The sequence below is a fragment of the Perkinsus marinus genome, assembly GCF_000006405.1.
Source record: "Perkinsus marinus ATCC 50983 genomic scaffold scf_1104296935302, whole genome shotgun sequence".
NCBI lineage: Eukaryota > Perkinsozoa > Perkinsida > Perkinsidae > Perkinsus > Perkinsus marinus.
The window spans coordinates 637,232-648,490 of NW_003214508.1; the positions used below are offsets into that span (position 1 = coordinate 637,232).

Genomic DNA, 11,259 nt, shown 5'->3' on the forward strand with positions numbered 1-11,259 from the left:
CAGCAACCAGACCGAATGTAATAGTGGCACTGACAGCTTGGCTGAAATGGGCCGTTGCAGATTCCTTGAAGATCCTCACTACGGAATCATCTCCGAAATGTAGTGTACAAGTTTCTCCCTCCCTGCAAGCTTCAGGGCTGCATTCATAACAACCGAAGATGATGTCCTTGCACCTCCCTGGATGACCCTTCTCATACCAATGCTTCCAGAGGAAGAACGTTATGGGGGCGCCGGTGTCAATGAGACCATAGACATTGTGGCTACCGAGTGTTACTTTTCCAACTAGGGCATACACATCGGCATCTTTCGTGACCTTCTCATATAATATAGGAACCCTTATGAGAGATCCCACTACACCTGATAATAGGTAGAGAGGGAAAAGTGGAGAACGGAATATGTCCATCTCAGGTTGGAAATAAGCTACAAGACATAAATCCAGGTTCACGGATAATGCTATTACTTCTAACTGAACTGTAGCGTCTTCTTGATCAAGCCAATCACCTCTGGTGAACAACCCAACATTGGCATCGGCACTAGATGATGAGTTAGTCACCAGAGGATGTTCACAACCCGCTATCGAAATCCAAACATATCCCGATGCTACTGTATGATCTCACACTTAGATTCTCACTATCGTCGTTCATAATACCGAGCTAATATCAACCCGAATCTAAGGTAGAAGTAAGGTAAGAGTATCGATGTAATAGAGAGACGAAAGAGAATCTTAGGAGAGATTCGATAAGGGGTAGGTTCGGGTGCGAGGCCCACATGTCACGTGTACGCACGTCGCACGTACTGTGACGGTCACACTCGCTCTGCGTCGCACGAGCGAGTGTGACCGTAGTGTGACGGAGCGTGACCGTAGTGTGACCGCACGAGGGAGTATAGAGAAATAAAGAAGTCAGGGCAGACACGATCACCGTTGGATGGGACTACCTAGTGATAGCGGAGCTACCACTACGACAGGGCTCGCAGATTTCATGAAATGTTGCTGCTGAAATTTCAAAGGCGAAATTTCACGTGAAATGTCACTGAAATTTGAAATTCCGTGAAATTCAGAGTTTTTGGGCGCGCGTGTTCGCGCACGTATCATGGTGATTCTCTGTGACAATTCACGTTGCTCCGCAGAGTGTATTTTGTATCTCGCTCACCCTGCAGGAACGCTCAATCAAGAAACGCATGGATAAGCTCCCATAGGTTTAGCGCCTCAACGCGGCGTGGGAGTGTTAGCACGAAGCTAAACCGAACATACCGTGCTCGACTATCACCCTACGGGTGGTGACTGAGTGGCGGCTGAGTATCCCATCCTCTCTCTTCCCGTTGATAAAGGACCCTACATCGGTACCCTCATTTTCGTCACCTCGGAGGTCTACTAATTCTTCCTTGACAATCATCTCTTATAATATCAATGGCCTGTTTACTGGTAAACTTGAGCTGCAGAGATATATTGCTCGAGCTACACCACATGTGGTATGTCTTCAAGAAACTTTTCACGGTGAGGAATCACGGTTAAGGTTTCGTAATTACAATGTCGAGCACATGCTTGCGACTCATTTACCCTCTACTGGACAGCGGTCACAACAAGGCCGTAAAAGTGGTGGTCTGGTCACTCTCGTACGTAAAGATATTAAATACAATACAAGCTTTTCTTACACATTAGCAGATACTGACTTTCATTTTTGCATGCTAGCAATCATTGTCAATGATACAACACAATCTCCTGAGGAGCTATACTGTATAGCTCGTGTTCTTTGTAGAGGCTGGCACAGAAAAACTGCGATGCAGTTTTTCCTCCGCTAGTGGACAAAAATCATATAGAGACTACGGCGTCTCCACTACTTTCGATCAATCCACGTAGCTAACAAGGCCGGGATACTCTATCAAACTTTGTGGCCGTAGACCGCGAGTCCTGCTGCTGGCCATGCTTTACAAAGGTCGGCCTTGGCCCCAGGCCCTCGGGGTATGCGCCATAACTCTCTTCCTCTCGCGGTTACACGCACATCCGGCAAATCCACCACCAATGTCTTTCCAGAAAACATCATCCAAGACAACCCTCGTACACCCCGATCCATGCCAGTACTCTCTTCTCAAAATCCTGGCTTTCAAACAGAATTGGTACCCAACTCGAATTTCGAGCAACCCCTACTACACCAACACAAAACAATGAATGTTTGCAGCACATAGCGACAGTATTGACAATATTCATCATAGCTGCTTTCGGCAGTCGCTCTCATCGCGAAAATAATAACACTTATGCGACGTAAAAGAAGGCCACGCCATCACCACCCCCGTGGGCGACTATCATCGCAGGAGTAGCTCAAGTGCAAACCATTGCAACGGTAAGTAGAGAAAAATAAACCAGTATAATTTTAGTGTTGGTAGTAATGAGTACAGCAGCATTGCAGAGGATTGCATTCAAGTGTTGATACTCCTGGTAGTAGTGATGTCGCGGAAGGTGAAGTCTAGTTAACATACCTCTGTCGTTACGGATCTACATAGCCTGCTTCACTATTGCTGCTGAGTGTCATCAGCTGCTGCTACAGCAGAGGTATCCTTAGGGGCCTCGGCCTCGGTGCTTTCAGCGGCCTAAATTGACATCACTATTTACTAACGATAACTCATCAAGGCAATACATGAGGAGGTCCTAGCCAGCGCACTCTGTGACCGTCGTCCCACTCGCCTTCCCGAACCTGAACCGGAACTTCAACAGTTTTGGGTATCACCAGAAATTACCTCTCCCTTAGCCGTTCGATAGATGCCACGTCCATTCTGCTTGCCGGCCTTCCAGCCTCCTTCATATCTTAAAGGAAGAGCCAACATGAAAGAACCAACAATGATAGTCACTAACCTTACCGGCGCCCATCCGGCCATGTGAATACGCCTTGACCATCCTTCTGGTCATTCACGTACTGCCCTTCATATCTAACATGTGAGTAGTGCAAGTGTAAAGATTTAAGCATAAGCAGAGTAATACTACTTCCGTCCATCGACCCAGATGAATGTTCCCTTGCCGTGCATACGATTGTCTTTCCATTCACCTTCATACTTGCGGCCATCACCTTATGAACAACATCGTAGGTTTGCCTCAAGCGATAGTTATAGTACCCCAACTATAGGTTCCATAGCCTTCTATGTCATTGTTTACAAAAGAGCCCTCATAAACAGAGTTATCCGTCCAGGAGAATCGTCCATGGCCATCCTAAAGAGTACACAGTAAAACTGATAGTAGCAACCTAATTCACCAACCTTCTTGCCGTTCTTGTACTCTCCTTCATACGTAGCTCCATCAGGCCAGTCCTCACGACCAAAGCCATCTTGCTTATCATCTTTCCACTGCCCTGTATACCTACATCAATAGTCCCTTAAGTAGGCTTCAGTTCTACTACTTGCTGCCGTCGGCGTGATAGTAAGTACCCTGACCATCCGCCTTGTCGTCCTTCCACTCACCATCGTAGATATCACCATCAGCATGAGTGAACTTGCCTACCCCAATAGGCTATTAACAATCTGAGTTGTTACGATGGCGCTTACCCTTTCCACAAGCCTTGTCGCTTTTCCATTCCCCTTCGTACTTGGCGCCATCGGGCCATACTTGTACTCCAAATCCATCGCGAGAGTTGCCTGTCCACTCACCGGTATATCTACAGGGGGGGAGGTTGTGAGAAAGTACACAAGGCGAAGGTGACAATTACATGGCACCGTTTTCACACTTGAAAGGCGCCCTCTTCTCACGAGCAGTACCTCCTGCTGCTACTTCACCGTTCGCGGCACCTGAGAAGGGCAGAGCACCTCAACAAAAGCCACAGCTGGAAGCCATGAGCATGCGGGATCGCAGTCCTACTGTTATCAGCAGCAGCAGCAGTGGCCGAGGAGGCACCACCTTGTCGCTGATCAGCAGCAGCAGCACCTGAAGCAGCCGTGTCCCCTGGGAAGTAGCTAGTGCTCGCCGCCGCCGGGGGCTACTACTGCTAGTGTCGCGTTGTGAGAGTTACCTGCTGCGTTCGCCGCCGCCGCTGCTCCCGCTGAGGCATCCTGAGTAGCCGCGGCACCAGCAGTCTCCTTGGGTGGCCTTGTAGGCGCTGATGCTGCGCCGTCAGTAGGCTCTTGAGGTGTCTCGTGTTTGCTACCGAGGCAAGCGCAATTTCCCATTGATAAAACGCTTTGAAATTAATGTAACAGAGGAATACCTCTACTGTGAAGAGAAACGATCACGAGCTGGCAAACACGATCGACTTCACTATAGAGTTATAACGCTTTCACTAGCAGAGTACTAGTGAGGGGAAAGTCAGAGAAACAAGTGCAGGTCTAGAACCGTCGACTGCCTCGGGTCACTCGTCGTGAGAGAAAGCATTCCCGACAAATCACACAATTTGAGATGGCGCTAGATAACTCTATTTCTAATTTTACCGTTCATCCAGATGAATGAGAAGAGTGCTGCTATCGATGTTGATTGGAAGAAGTGTTCGAGTGCAAGTGCCGACACACCTAAGTAAAAAATCAGCAATAAGGCTAGTTTTATATTATCGAGCTAGTCACGTAAATAGTTGTTTCCGACTAGTTGGTCACCTCTACTAAAAACATAAAACGCAGGTTGATCTGCCGAAGTCGGATGTGCTCCCTAGTCTATAGACTCCATCCGAAACAAATTTGTTGGTATCGCTTACGATGGCGTAGCGAGATTAACATTCCCCGAGTGCGTGCTAAAAGATATCTGGGAAAAGATATGTTCACGGCGATTAACGATTGCACGTCTGTCTACTATCATGACGATTCAGCCGTGGCCGTAAAGTTTTATCCATTTTTTGCGTGTATGCGCTTCCAACGATTATTCGCCGTCCTATTACTACCCCTTGTGGCAGTTTTCGCCGAGGAGAAAGCTTGTACGTCCTACTCGTGGGTTTGATCTATCCCTACCGCCTTACCTCATTTCAGCTGTCGGTAGCACCCAGGACCTCGCCGCTGAGTACGAAGACCATGCCGAGAAGCATGAGTTCCAAGTAGGGCTTATCGAGGTTGTTGCTGACAGTAAGCGAATCTCAATTGTAGGCTGAAGTGAGCAGGTTGATGGACATCATCATAAATTCTCTTTACACCCATAAAGAGGTTTTCCTCCGCGAGCTCATCTCCAACGCCAACGATGCTCTCGAGAAGGCGAGGTGGGCTGCGCTGTCTTGGCGCTCTTCGATCGTACTTAGTGCCAACTCAGGTACAACAGTCTTCAAGACCCCGATTATTTGAAGGAGAAACCCGAGTTGGATATCAAGATCGACTACGATGAGAACGCCAACACGTTGACTATCACCGATTCGGGTGTTGGTATGACTAAGGCCGACCTCATTAACAATCTCGGTACTGTTGCCAAGTCCGGTACCAGCAACTTCCTCGAGGCCATGGCCGAGGGTGGTGAGATGCTCCAGCTTGTGCGCAAGCCTTATGATGTTATGTAGGTTCGGACGCCAATCTGATTGGGCAATTCGGTGTTGGTTTTTACTCGGCTTTCCTTGTCGCGGATAAGGTTTCTGTCGCGTCTAAGAATAACGACGACCCCGAGCAGCACATCTGGGAGTCTAGTGCAGACGCTAGTTTTTCTGTGGGCCCTGATCCACGTGGTGACACTCTAGGCCGTGGAACTGAGATTACGCTTCACCTCAAGGAAGATGCCCACGAGTATCTCGAGGAGGTAAGGAACTTGCTCCTTTTATAATATACGATGCGTCGCGTCGCGAAACACTCTCAACGGTTGCTTTCGCCTTGCTTGGAGTTGTAGATTTGCCATTTCAGAGCCGCCTGAAGGACCTTGCCACGAAGTACTCCCAGTTCGTTCCTTACTCCATCTCGTTGAAGACCAAAAAGGAGGTTGAAGCCGATCTCGATGAGGACGAGGAAGAGTCTGATGAATCCCAGAAGGAGGACTCTGACGTTAGTGGAACAATCAAGTGCAAAATATGTTACCTATGTCACCTCAGGTCGAGGTTAAGGAGGAAGATGAGAGCGAGGAAGAGGATAAGGAGAAGGAAAAGACTAGGAAGAAGCAGACTGTGTACGACTACGAGCAGGTGAGGTCACCGCCTGTAGTAACAGCTGGAGGCGATCGTGCTATTTGTAGGTTAATACTCAGAAGGCGCTCTGGCTGAGAAACAAGGAGGATATTACGGACGAAGACTATGAGCAGTTCTATATGGTAGGCTGGCATGGAGGCACACGGATGCAGACTCGTTATCTCGGTGCATCACAGGCGATCGCTAAGGACCATGCGGGGCCACTGGCCTATACGCACTTTAGTGCTGAAGGAGAGATCGAATTCAAGGCTATTCTATTTGTTCCTAAGAGGACTCCTTACAACTTCATGCAGAACTACTGGGAGAAGAAGTCTGAGATCAAGCTATACGTGCGCCGTGTAAGTCGTCGTTGTCATTCTACTGTATATACTGTCCGGAATGTAAGCATGGTCGGGATTGCTCCATTTGTTAGGTTTTGGTTGCTGATAAGTTCGACGAACTTCTTCCTCGTTACCTCAATTTCATCACAGGTGTTGTTGATTCTGATGATCTTCCTCTCAACGTGAGCAGCCTCTTCCTCGTTCAATCGAAACTGATGCTTTTTTATAGGTGTCGCGTGAGCAGCTCCAACAGAACAAGATTTTAAAGGTCATCTCGAAGAAGCTAGTACGGAAGGTTTTGGAGATGATCAAGAAGTTGGCTATGGTACCGGTTCGTACCACGCTGAGAGTCCTCTTCATGTCTCTGCTAGGAAGACGAGAAATTGAAGGCAGAGCAGGCTAAGGTTGACGAGGCCGCTGAGACGGAGGAGAAAGATAAATCTTCGAAGGACAAGGAGACCGACTGGGGTGAGGCAAGCAGTAAGCGAGCATGCCAGTCAGGTGTGATTCACTTAGATAAGTTCTATTCGTCATTCGCGGATAACCTCAAGCTGGGCTGCTTCGAAGATGACGCTAACCGATCGAAGATTGCGAAGTTGTTGCGTTTCAGGACGACCAAAAGTGGCGATAAGTCCATCTCCCTGGACAAGTGATGAAACGTGAATATACGTTGTTATGTACGGTATTCGCTTGTTTCAGGTATATTGAAAATATGGACGAGAACCAGGACTCGATCTATTACATGAGTGGCGATTCTATCGACGTACTAGAGACCAGTTCATGTTTCACGATGTCAACTGGACTCTTCTCGCCAGGTTATGGTGAAGAATCCCTCGCTGCAGATCTTCAACAAAAAGGGTATCGAAGTGCTGCTCCTCGACAACCATTTGGATGAGCCTTGTAAACACTCTTACAACGAATGAGTGTTGACATTATGGGATTGATTATATAGGCATGCAGCGTCTCACTGATTACGATGGCAAGAAGCTTGTTTCGATTCAGAAGGCTGATGTGAAGCTCGAGGAAACCGAGGACGACAAGAAGCGTTTCTCAAAACTCCAGAAGATGTATCGTCCTCGGTCGTAGTTGGTTTAGTTATTCCTGAGTGTGCAAGGTACAAGCCGTTGACGAAGTGGTATAAGGACATCTTAACGAAGGCCTCTGAGAAGGACCCTCAAGCCAACTATAACTACGGTGTGGAGAGTGTCAAAATCTCCAAGCGTCTTGTTGATGCTCCCTGTGTTGTCGTCTCGGATCAGTTCGGGTGGGTTCGGTCGCTGAGAATGACATTGGTATGATTTGTGGATTGATGTTAGGTACACGCCTCAGCAGGAGAGGGTGGTGAGAGCTCAGTCTTTCCAGGATAAGACCCAACTTAATATGATGATCGGTCGTCGTACATTAGAACTCAATCCGGATCATCCGGTTATCAAGGACCTCCTCGTGAAGGTATGGTTAACCGCTCTCTAATTTATAACCTCATCATCTCGTTGTAGGTTAACGAGGACAAGGCGGATACAAACGCTGAAGACACTGCTGTTGTACTTTTCCAAGCGGCAATGCTCGACTCTGGATACGAGATTCTCGATCCTCATACGCTCGTGAAGAAGGTGATCGATGGTTGGTATGCTTGTGGCGCCTATTTACTCTGCTGTACAGGTGTACTCTCTCATGAGTCAGTCGCTCGGCGTTGATCCCAACACCCCTGTGGCCGAAGTACGATGTGAATCAGTGTGGTTGTTAGGGAGTATTGTTGGTGCAGGTGGAAGTACCCGAGGATGAAGAGGAGGTCGAGGAGCCGCCAGCTGAGGAGGAAAGTGACGACTCTACAACTATAGGAGAAGAGGAAGAACTCGAACCTGACAACGAAATGTCGAAGGTAAATCGAGGAGTCTATCATGATGTTTCGATTGGCTTGGTGTTCGTTAGGAGTCGGAGGATGAAGAGTTGTAAGTTTGTGGAGAATGATATGAGCGTGATGTCACCCTTATAAGTAAAGACCGTTTTGGGCAGGTGTAACTCTGTGCATCAGGGTTTAAACCAGGGCGCCGTTTTTCTGTTGGATGGTGTAGCGTTCAGTGGGTTGAATTGTATACTGTATATCTACGGCAAATTATATGCATGTGGTGTCTAAACCGCAACTCTTCGGCCAAACGCCTGTGGAAGATGGAAGTATTCACAATAGAGTCGCAGTTCTTCCCTAGAGGTAGCCACAATTGCGAAAATAACTTGCGGTTAGAAGTCTTCTTATAAGTGTAGTCGTCGAGTATATCATGTTCCTTTCCTCAATGGTATGTGGATAAAAGGTACGAAGGAACTGTCAAAAGGAGCATCAACTCATGTTTGAAGAATTTGCTCCAAACTTGCTGGTTTGATTATGACTTGGTTGATTATGATGGTAACATATTTGGCTTAGATAATGCTGTACGAGAAATTTTAGTATATTCTTGATCTTCCCTTGTACATCGTGAATTGTCGTCCAGATCGTTGGACACTGTCGTTAAGATGGTAAGCATGGCAACAATCCCTCTACAAAACTAACCTGGCAAATTCAAATAAGAGCGCAAAATCATGTCATCGAGCCATGCATGAATGGTCAGGCATTCACTGCTGGTCGGACAATGTGCTGCGCTTGTTTGTACGAGGGACACCTTCTGTTGTCGAGATATGATCCTGTTTTCTGCAACCCGGAATTTCTCTTGCCTTCCACGTGTATGCTTGAGACGCGGATATCGGATGTATCTAATCTCTTTCATCCGCACAATCTGTGACGTGCGTCTGTCCCCATATCATGCATGAAACAATTGTAATTATTGTAGCTTCAGTTCGGTGGGGAGGCCTGTACGTACATATACAGTAGTTATGTATTGCGATATGACCCATTCTATTGTGCGTCCGCTCTGGTACGAGCCTATCACTACTCACTTGACGTGTATCGAGTTCTATTCTTCGGAGGTCATTATCCCTACCACTGTACGATTCGCACACATACATGGGGTTTACGCTGGCACGAACATCACCCATTCAGGTTTCCGTGTCACATGAGAAGATCTTGCACTACTATATTAGACATAATTACAACAGAACATGTTAGGCCGCTTACGACCAGGGCTACTACCCTACGCTACGACTCACCCTGCTTGATAACAATCACCATGGATGAACCAATAATGCAACCGATCGTAATATGAGACAACGACATTCAAGCACAGTGAAGTCCTAATGCCAGACTCATGAAACGCAACCTTTCCACGGTCGGGACCCAAACAGACGTTAAATGTGAACAAGGGAAACCACAATCGTTTTCTTCTCGCTCTATCTACTATCACTGTACTTCGTTTCTGAGAGTAGGAAGCTCAGTCCCACAGCTTAATCTTCCCATCCCAGCCAGCTGTCACCACTCGACTGGCCTGGTTGGGATGCCAAAGGCAGGAAACACAACAGCCATCATGAGCCTTCAGAGTGCGATACCTGAAACCCAAGTAGTGTCACAAAGCAGTGACGCCACTTTCTTACAGTTTGCACGATTTCCAATCCCAGAAGTGTAACCGCCCATCCCCATCTCCCGACATAATATACCTAGGCAAAGATAAACTCAAGCACACACAAACGGTAGCTACCTTCCGTCAGCTGAGAACCCAGGTTCGATTGCGTATCCAGCATTGTTGAAGCCAGTGAAGCGTTTCCGACCTTGCAACCTGATAACAGCTAACTATCGATACCATTACAAAGCCCACATCGCATACTTGAAACCACCGTAAGCCTGATAGACCACTATCTGATTGTTCATTGACTGACATGCCATGAACTTCTGACTAGGATGAAGTGTCACTGCAGGTATCGAAGACCTATGACAAATATCCCGACGATAATAAGCTATCATCAACCCTACATGCCAGGCTCGGCTATGTACTTGTCCACCACTGGTATACCCCAGTGCCATACAAACATCTTCCTATCATCGGAGGTGGTCACCAATCTGAATATATCATCTTGTCAAGCTCTGAACAAGCAGCAAGGCATCACCTCTTTCCATCGTCACAAATAGTAACCGTATTAACAGCACGCAGATGATCCTTATACAACTGTATAGGTTCGTCCCCGGGGGAGTTCAGATCGAACTGAGCCGCCTTCTTATCGTGGCATGCCACAACAAAAGAGTTCAGTTCAGTGGGATGCACCTACGACGTGTGAGTTCCCAACCACTGCATATACTCTATTACCGCTAGATTATAGCAACTACTGCCGAGGTCGAATTTCCTTATAATTTTCCCTGTCTCGGTATCCCAGTAGTTGACATGATGATCATACGAACAGGACACGAACTTGGTACCGTCCCCGATAAACTGGACCTGAATTTCATGGCGCAGTGAAACTTCCAACACCTGTACTGATACCCACATCTCTAACCCCCTTCTCATGTCCTGTATACGTAATGCGACACGCCCTAGCGTTATAATAGTCCCAAATCTTAACAGTACCGTCCAAACCAGCAGACGCCAGCAGATGAGCTGTCTTCGGGAAAAATCGTATCTACCAACACGACCATCAACCTAAGTCCTTCCTTTTTCCCATCACTACCGCCTGCACTCCTTGAGTGTGCCCCTCCCAAGTACATATCCACTTCTTGGGCAGGTAACATGTCTTATTCCTATAATCGTCCTCATCCTCAATATACTCCATCTGCTTGGCCTGTATGCAGTAAAGTAAGACATACGCCTCCCAAAAACAGCTGCCAATATTACCCTCTGTTGCTTTTTAGTCTGTTGTGGTGGACATTCGATCCAACTCCTGCCCTGATAGTCAACCTTAGGCTTACTACCATGCCATTGCGATGTCGTCGACCCAGGGTCCTAACAGAATACAATTTTACACCATAT

General features: G+C 47.4%; 3 protein-coding genes across 3 annotated transcripts in view; 1 reads left to right on the forward strand and 2 right to left on the reverse strand.

The window, feature by feature from the left end:
- Pmar_PMAR003485 (nexus protein 2, putative) overlaps positions 1–4,149 on the reverse strand; it is a gene marked incomplete at both ends in the record, with an annotated part of 8,026 nt that extends 3,877 nt beyond the window's left edge. Inside the window, 10 exons of the mRNA XM_002784180.1 lie at positions 2,709–2,800; positions 2,854–2,922; positions 2,978–3,059; positions 3,106–3,199; positions 3,247–3,346; positions 3,387–3,483; positions 3,532–3,641; positions 3,693–3,771; positions 3,842–3,907; positions 3,993–4,149. Coding sequence (XP_002784226.1) covers positions 2,709–2,800; positions 2,854–2,922; positions 2,978–3,059; positions 3,106–3,199; positions 3,247–3,346; positions 3,387–3,483; positions 3,532–3,641; positions 3,693–3,771; positions 3,842–3,907; positions 3,993–4,149 — 946 coding nt within the window. The remainder of the gene's footprint in view (positions 1–2,708; positions 2,801–2,853; positions 2,923–2,977; positions 3,060–3,105; positions 3,200–3,246; positions 3,347–3,386; positions 3,484–3,531; positions 3,642–3,692; positions 3,772–3,841; positions 3,908–3,992) is intronic.
- A 644-nt stretch (positions 4,150–4,793) lies between these two features.
- Positions 4,794–8,414, forward strand: Pmar_PMAR003486 (Endoplasmin precursor, putative). Its single transcript, XM_002784181.1, has 21 exons — positions 4,794–4,880; positions 4,933–4,997; positions 5,047–5,156; positions 5,207–5,403; positions 5,448–5,680; positions 5,782–5,919; positions 5,967–6,056; positions 6,107–6,181; positions 6,236–6,397; positions 6,472–6,561; positions 6,609–6,704; positions 6,778–7,028; positions 7,079–7,142; positions 7,195–7,279; positions 7,332–7,446; positions 7,494–7,643; positions 7,696–7,828; positions 7,876–7,989; positions 8,039–8,095; positions 8,142–8,258; positions 8,309–8,414. Exons 1-21 carry the CDS (start codon positions 4,811–4,813, stop codon positions 8,330–8,332), a joined length of 2,436 nt encoding a protein of 811 aa, XP_002784227.1. The 5' UTR covers positions 4,794–4,810; the 3' UTR covers positions 8,333–8,414.
- Positions 8,415–9,674: 1,260 nt separating this feature from the next.
- The window catches only part of Pmar_PMAR003487 (pre-mRNA-splicing factor PRP17, putative), a gene marked incomplete at its 5' end in the record, with an annotated part of 2,562 nt that continues 977 nt past the window's right edge, over positions 9,675–11,259 (reverse strand). The window contains 10 exons of the mRNA XM_002784182.1: positions 9,675–9,850; positions 9,896–9,958; positions 10,000–10,077; positions 10,126–10,227; positions 10,272–10,358; positions 10,406–10,560; positions 10,603–10,731; positions 10,781–10,912; positions 10,961–11,023; positions 11,110–11,232. Of these exons, the coding sequence (XP_002784228.1) occupies positions 9,736–9,850; positions 9,896–9,958; positions 10,000–10,077; positions 10,126–10,227; positions 10,272–10,358; positions 10,406–10,560; positions 10,603–10,731; positions 10,781–10,912; positions 10,961–11,023; positions 11,110–11,232 (1,047 nt within the window). The 3' untranslated portion in view covers positions 9,675–9,735. The remainder of the gene's footprint in view (positions 9,851–9,895; positions 9,959–9,999; positions 10,078–10,125; positions 10,228–10,271; positions 10,359–10,405; positions 10,561–10,602; positions 10,732–10,780; positions 10,913–10,960; positions 11,024–11,109; positions 11,233–11,259) is intronic.

Bases quoted from the DNA above. Each gene is read 5' to 3' on its own strand.
- Pmar_PMAR003486 (XM_002784181.1), top strand. From the start codon at position 4,811: ATGCGCTTCCAACGATTATTCGCCGTCCTATTACTACCCCTTGTGGCA. The intron at 7,029-7,078 runs GTGATGAAACGT...CGCTTGTTTCAG, and splicing joins AAGTCCATCTCCCTGGACAA to GTATATTGAAAATATGGACG. The intron at 7,143-7,194 runs GTACTAGAGACC...TCTTCTCGCCAG, and splicing joins TGAGTGGCGATTCTATCGAC to GTTATGGTGAAGAATCCCTC.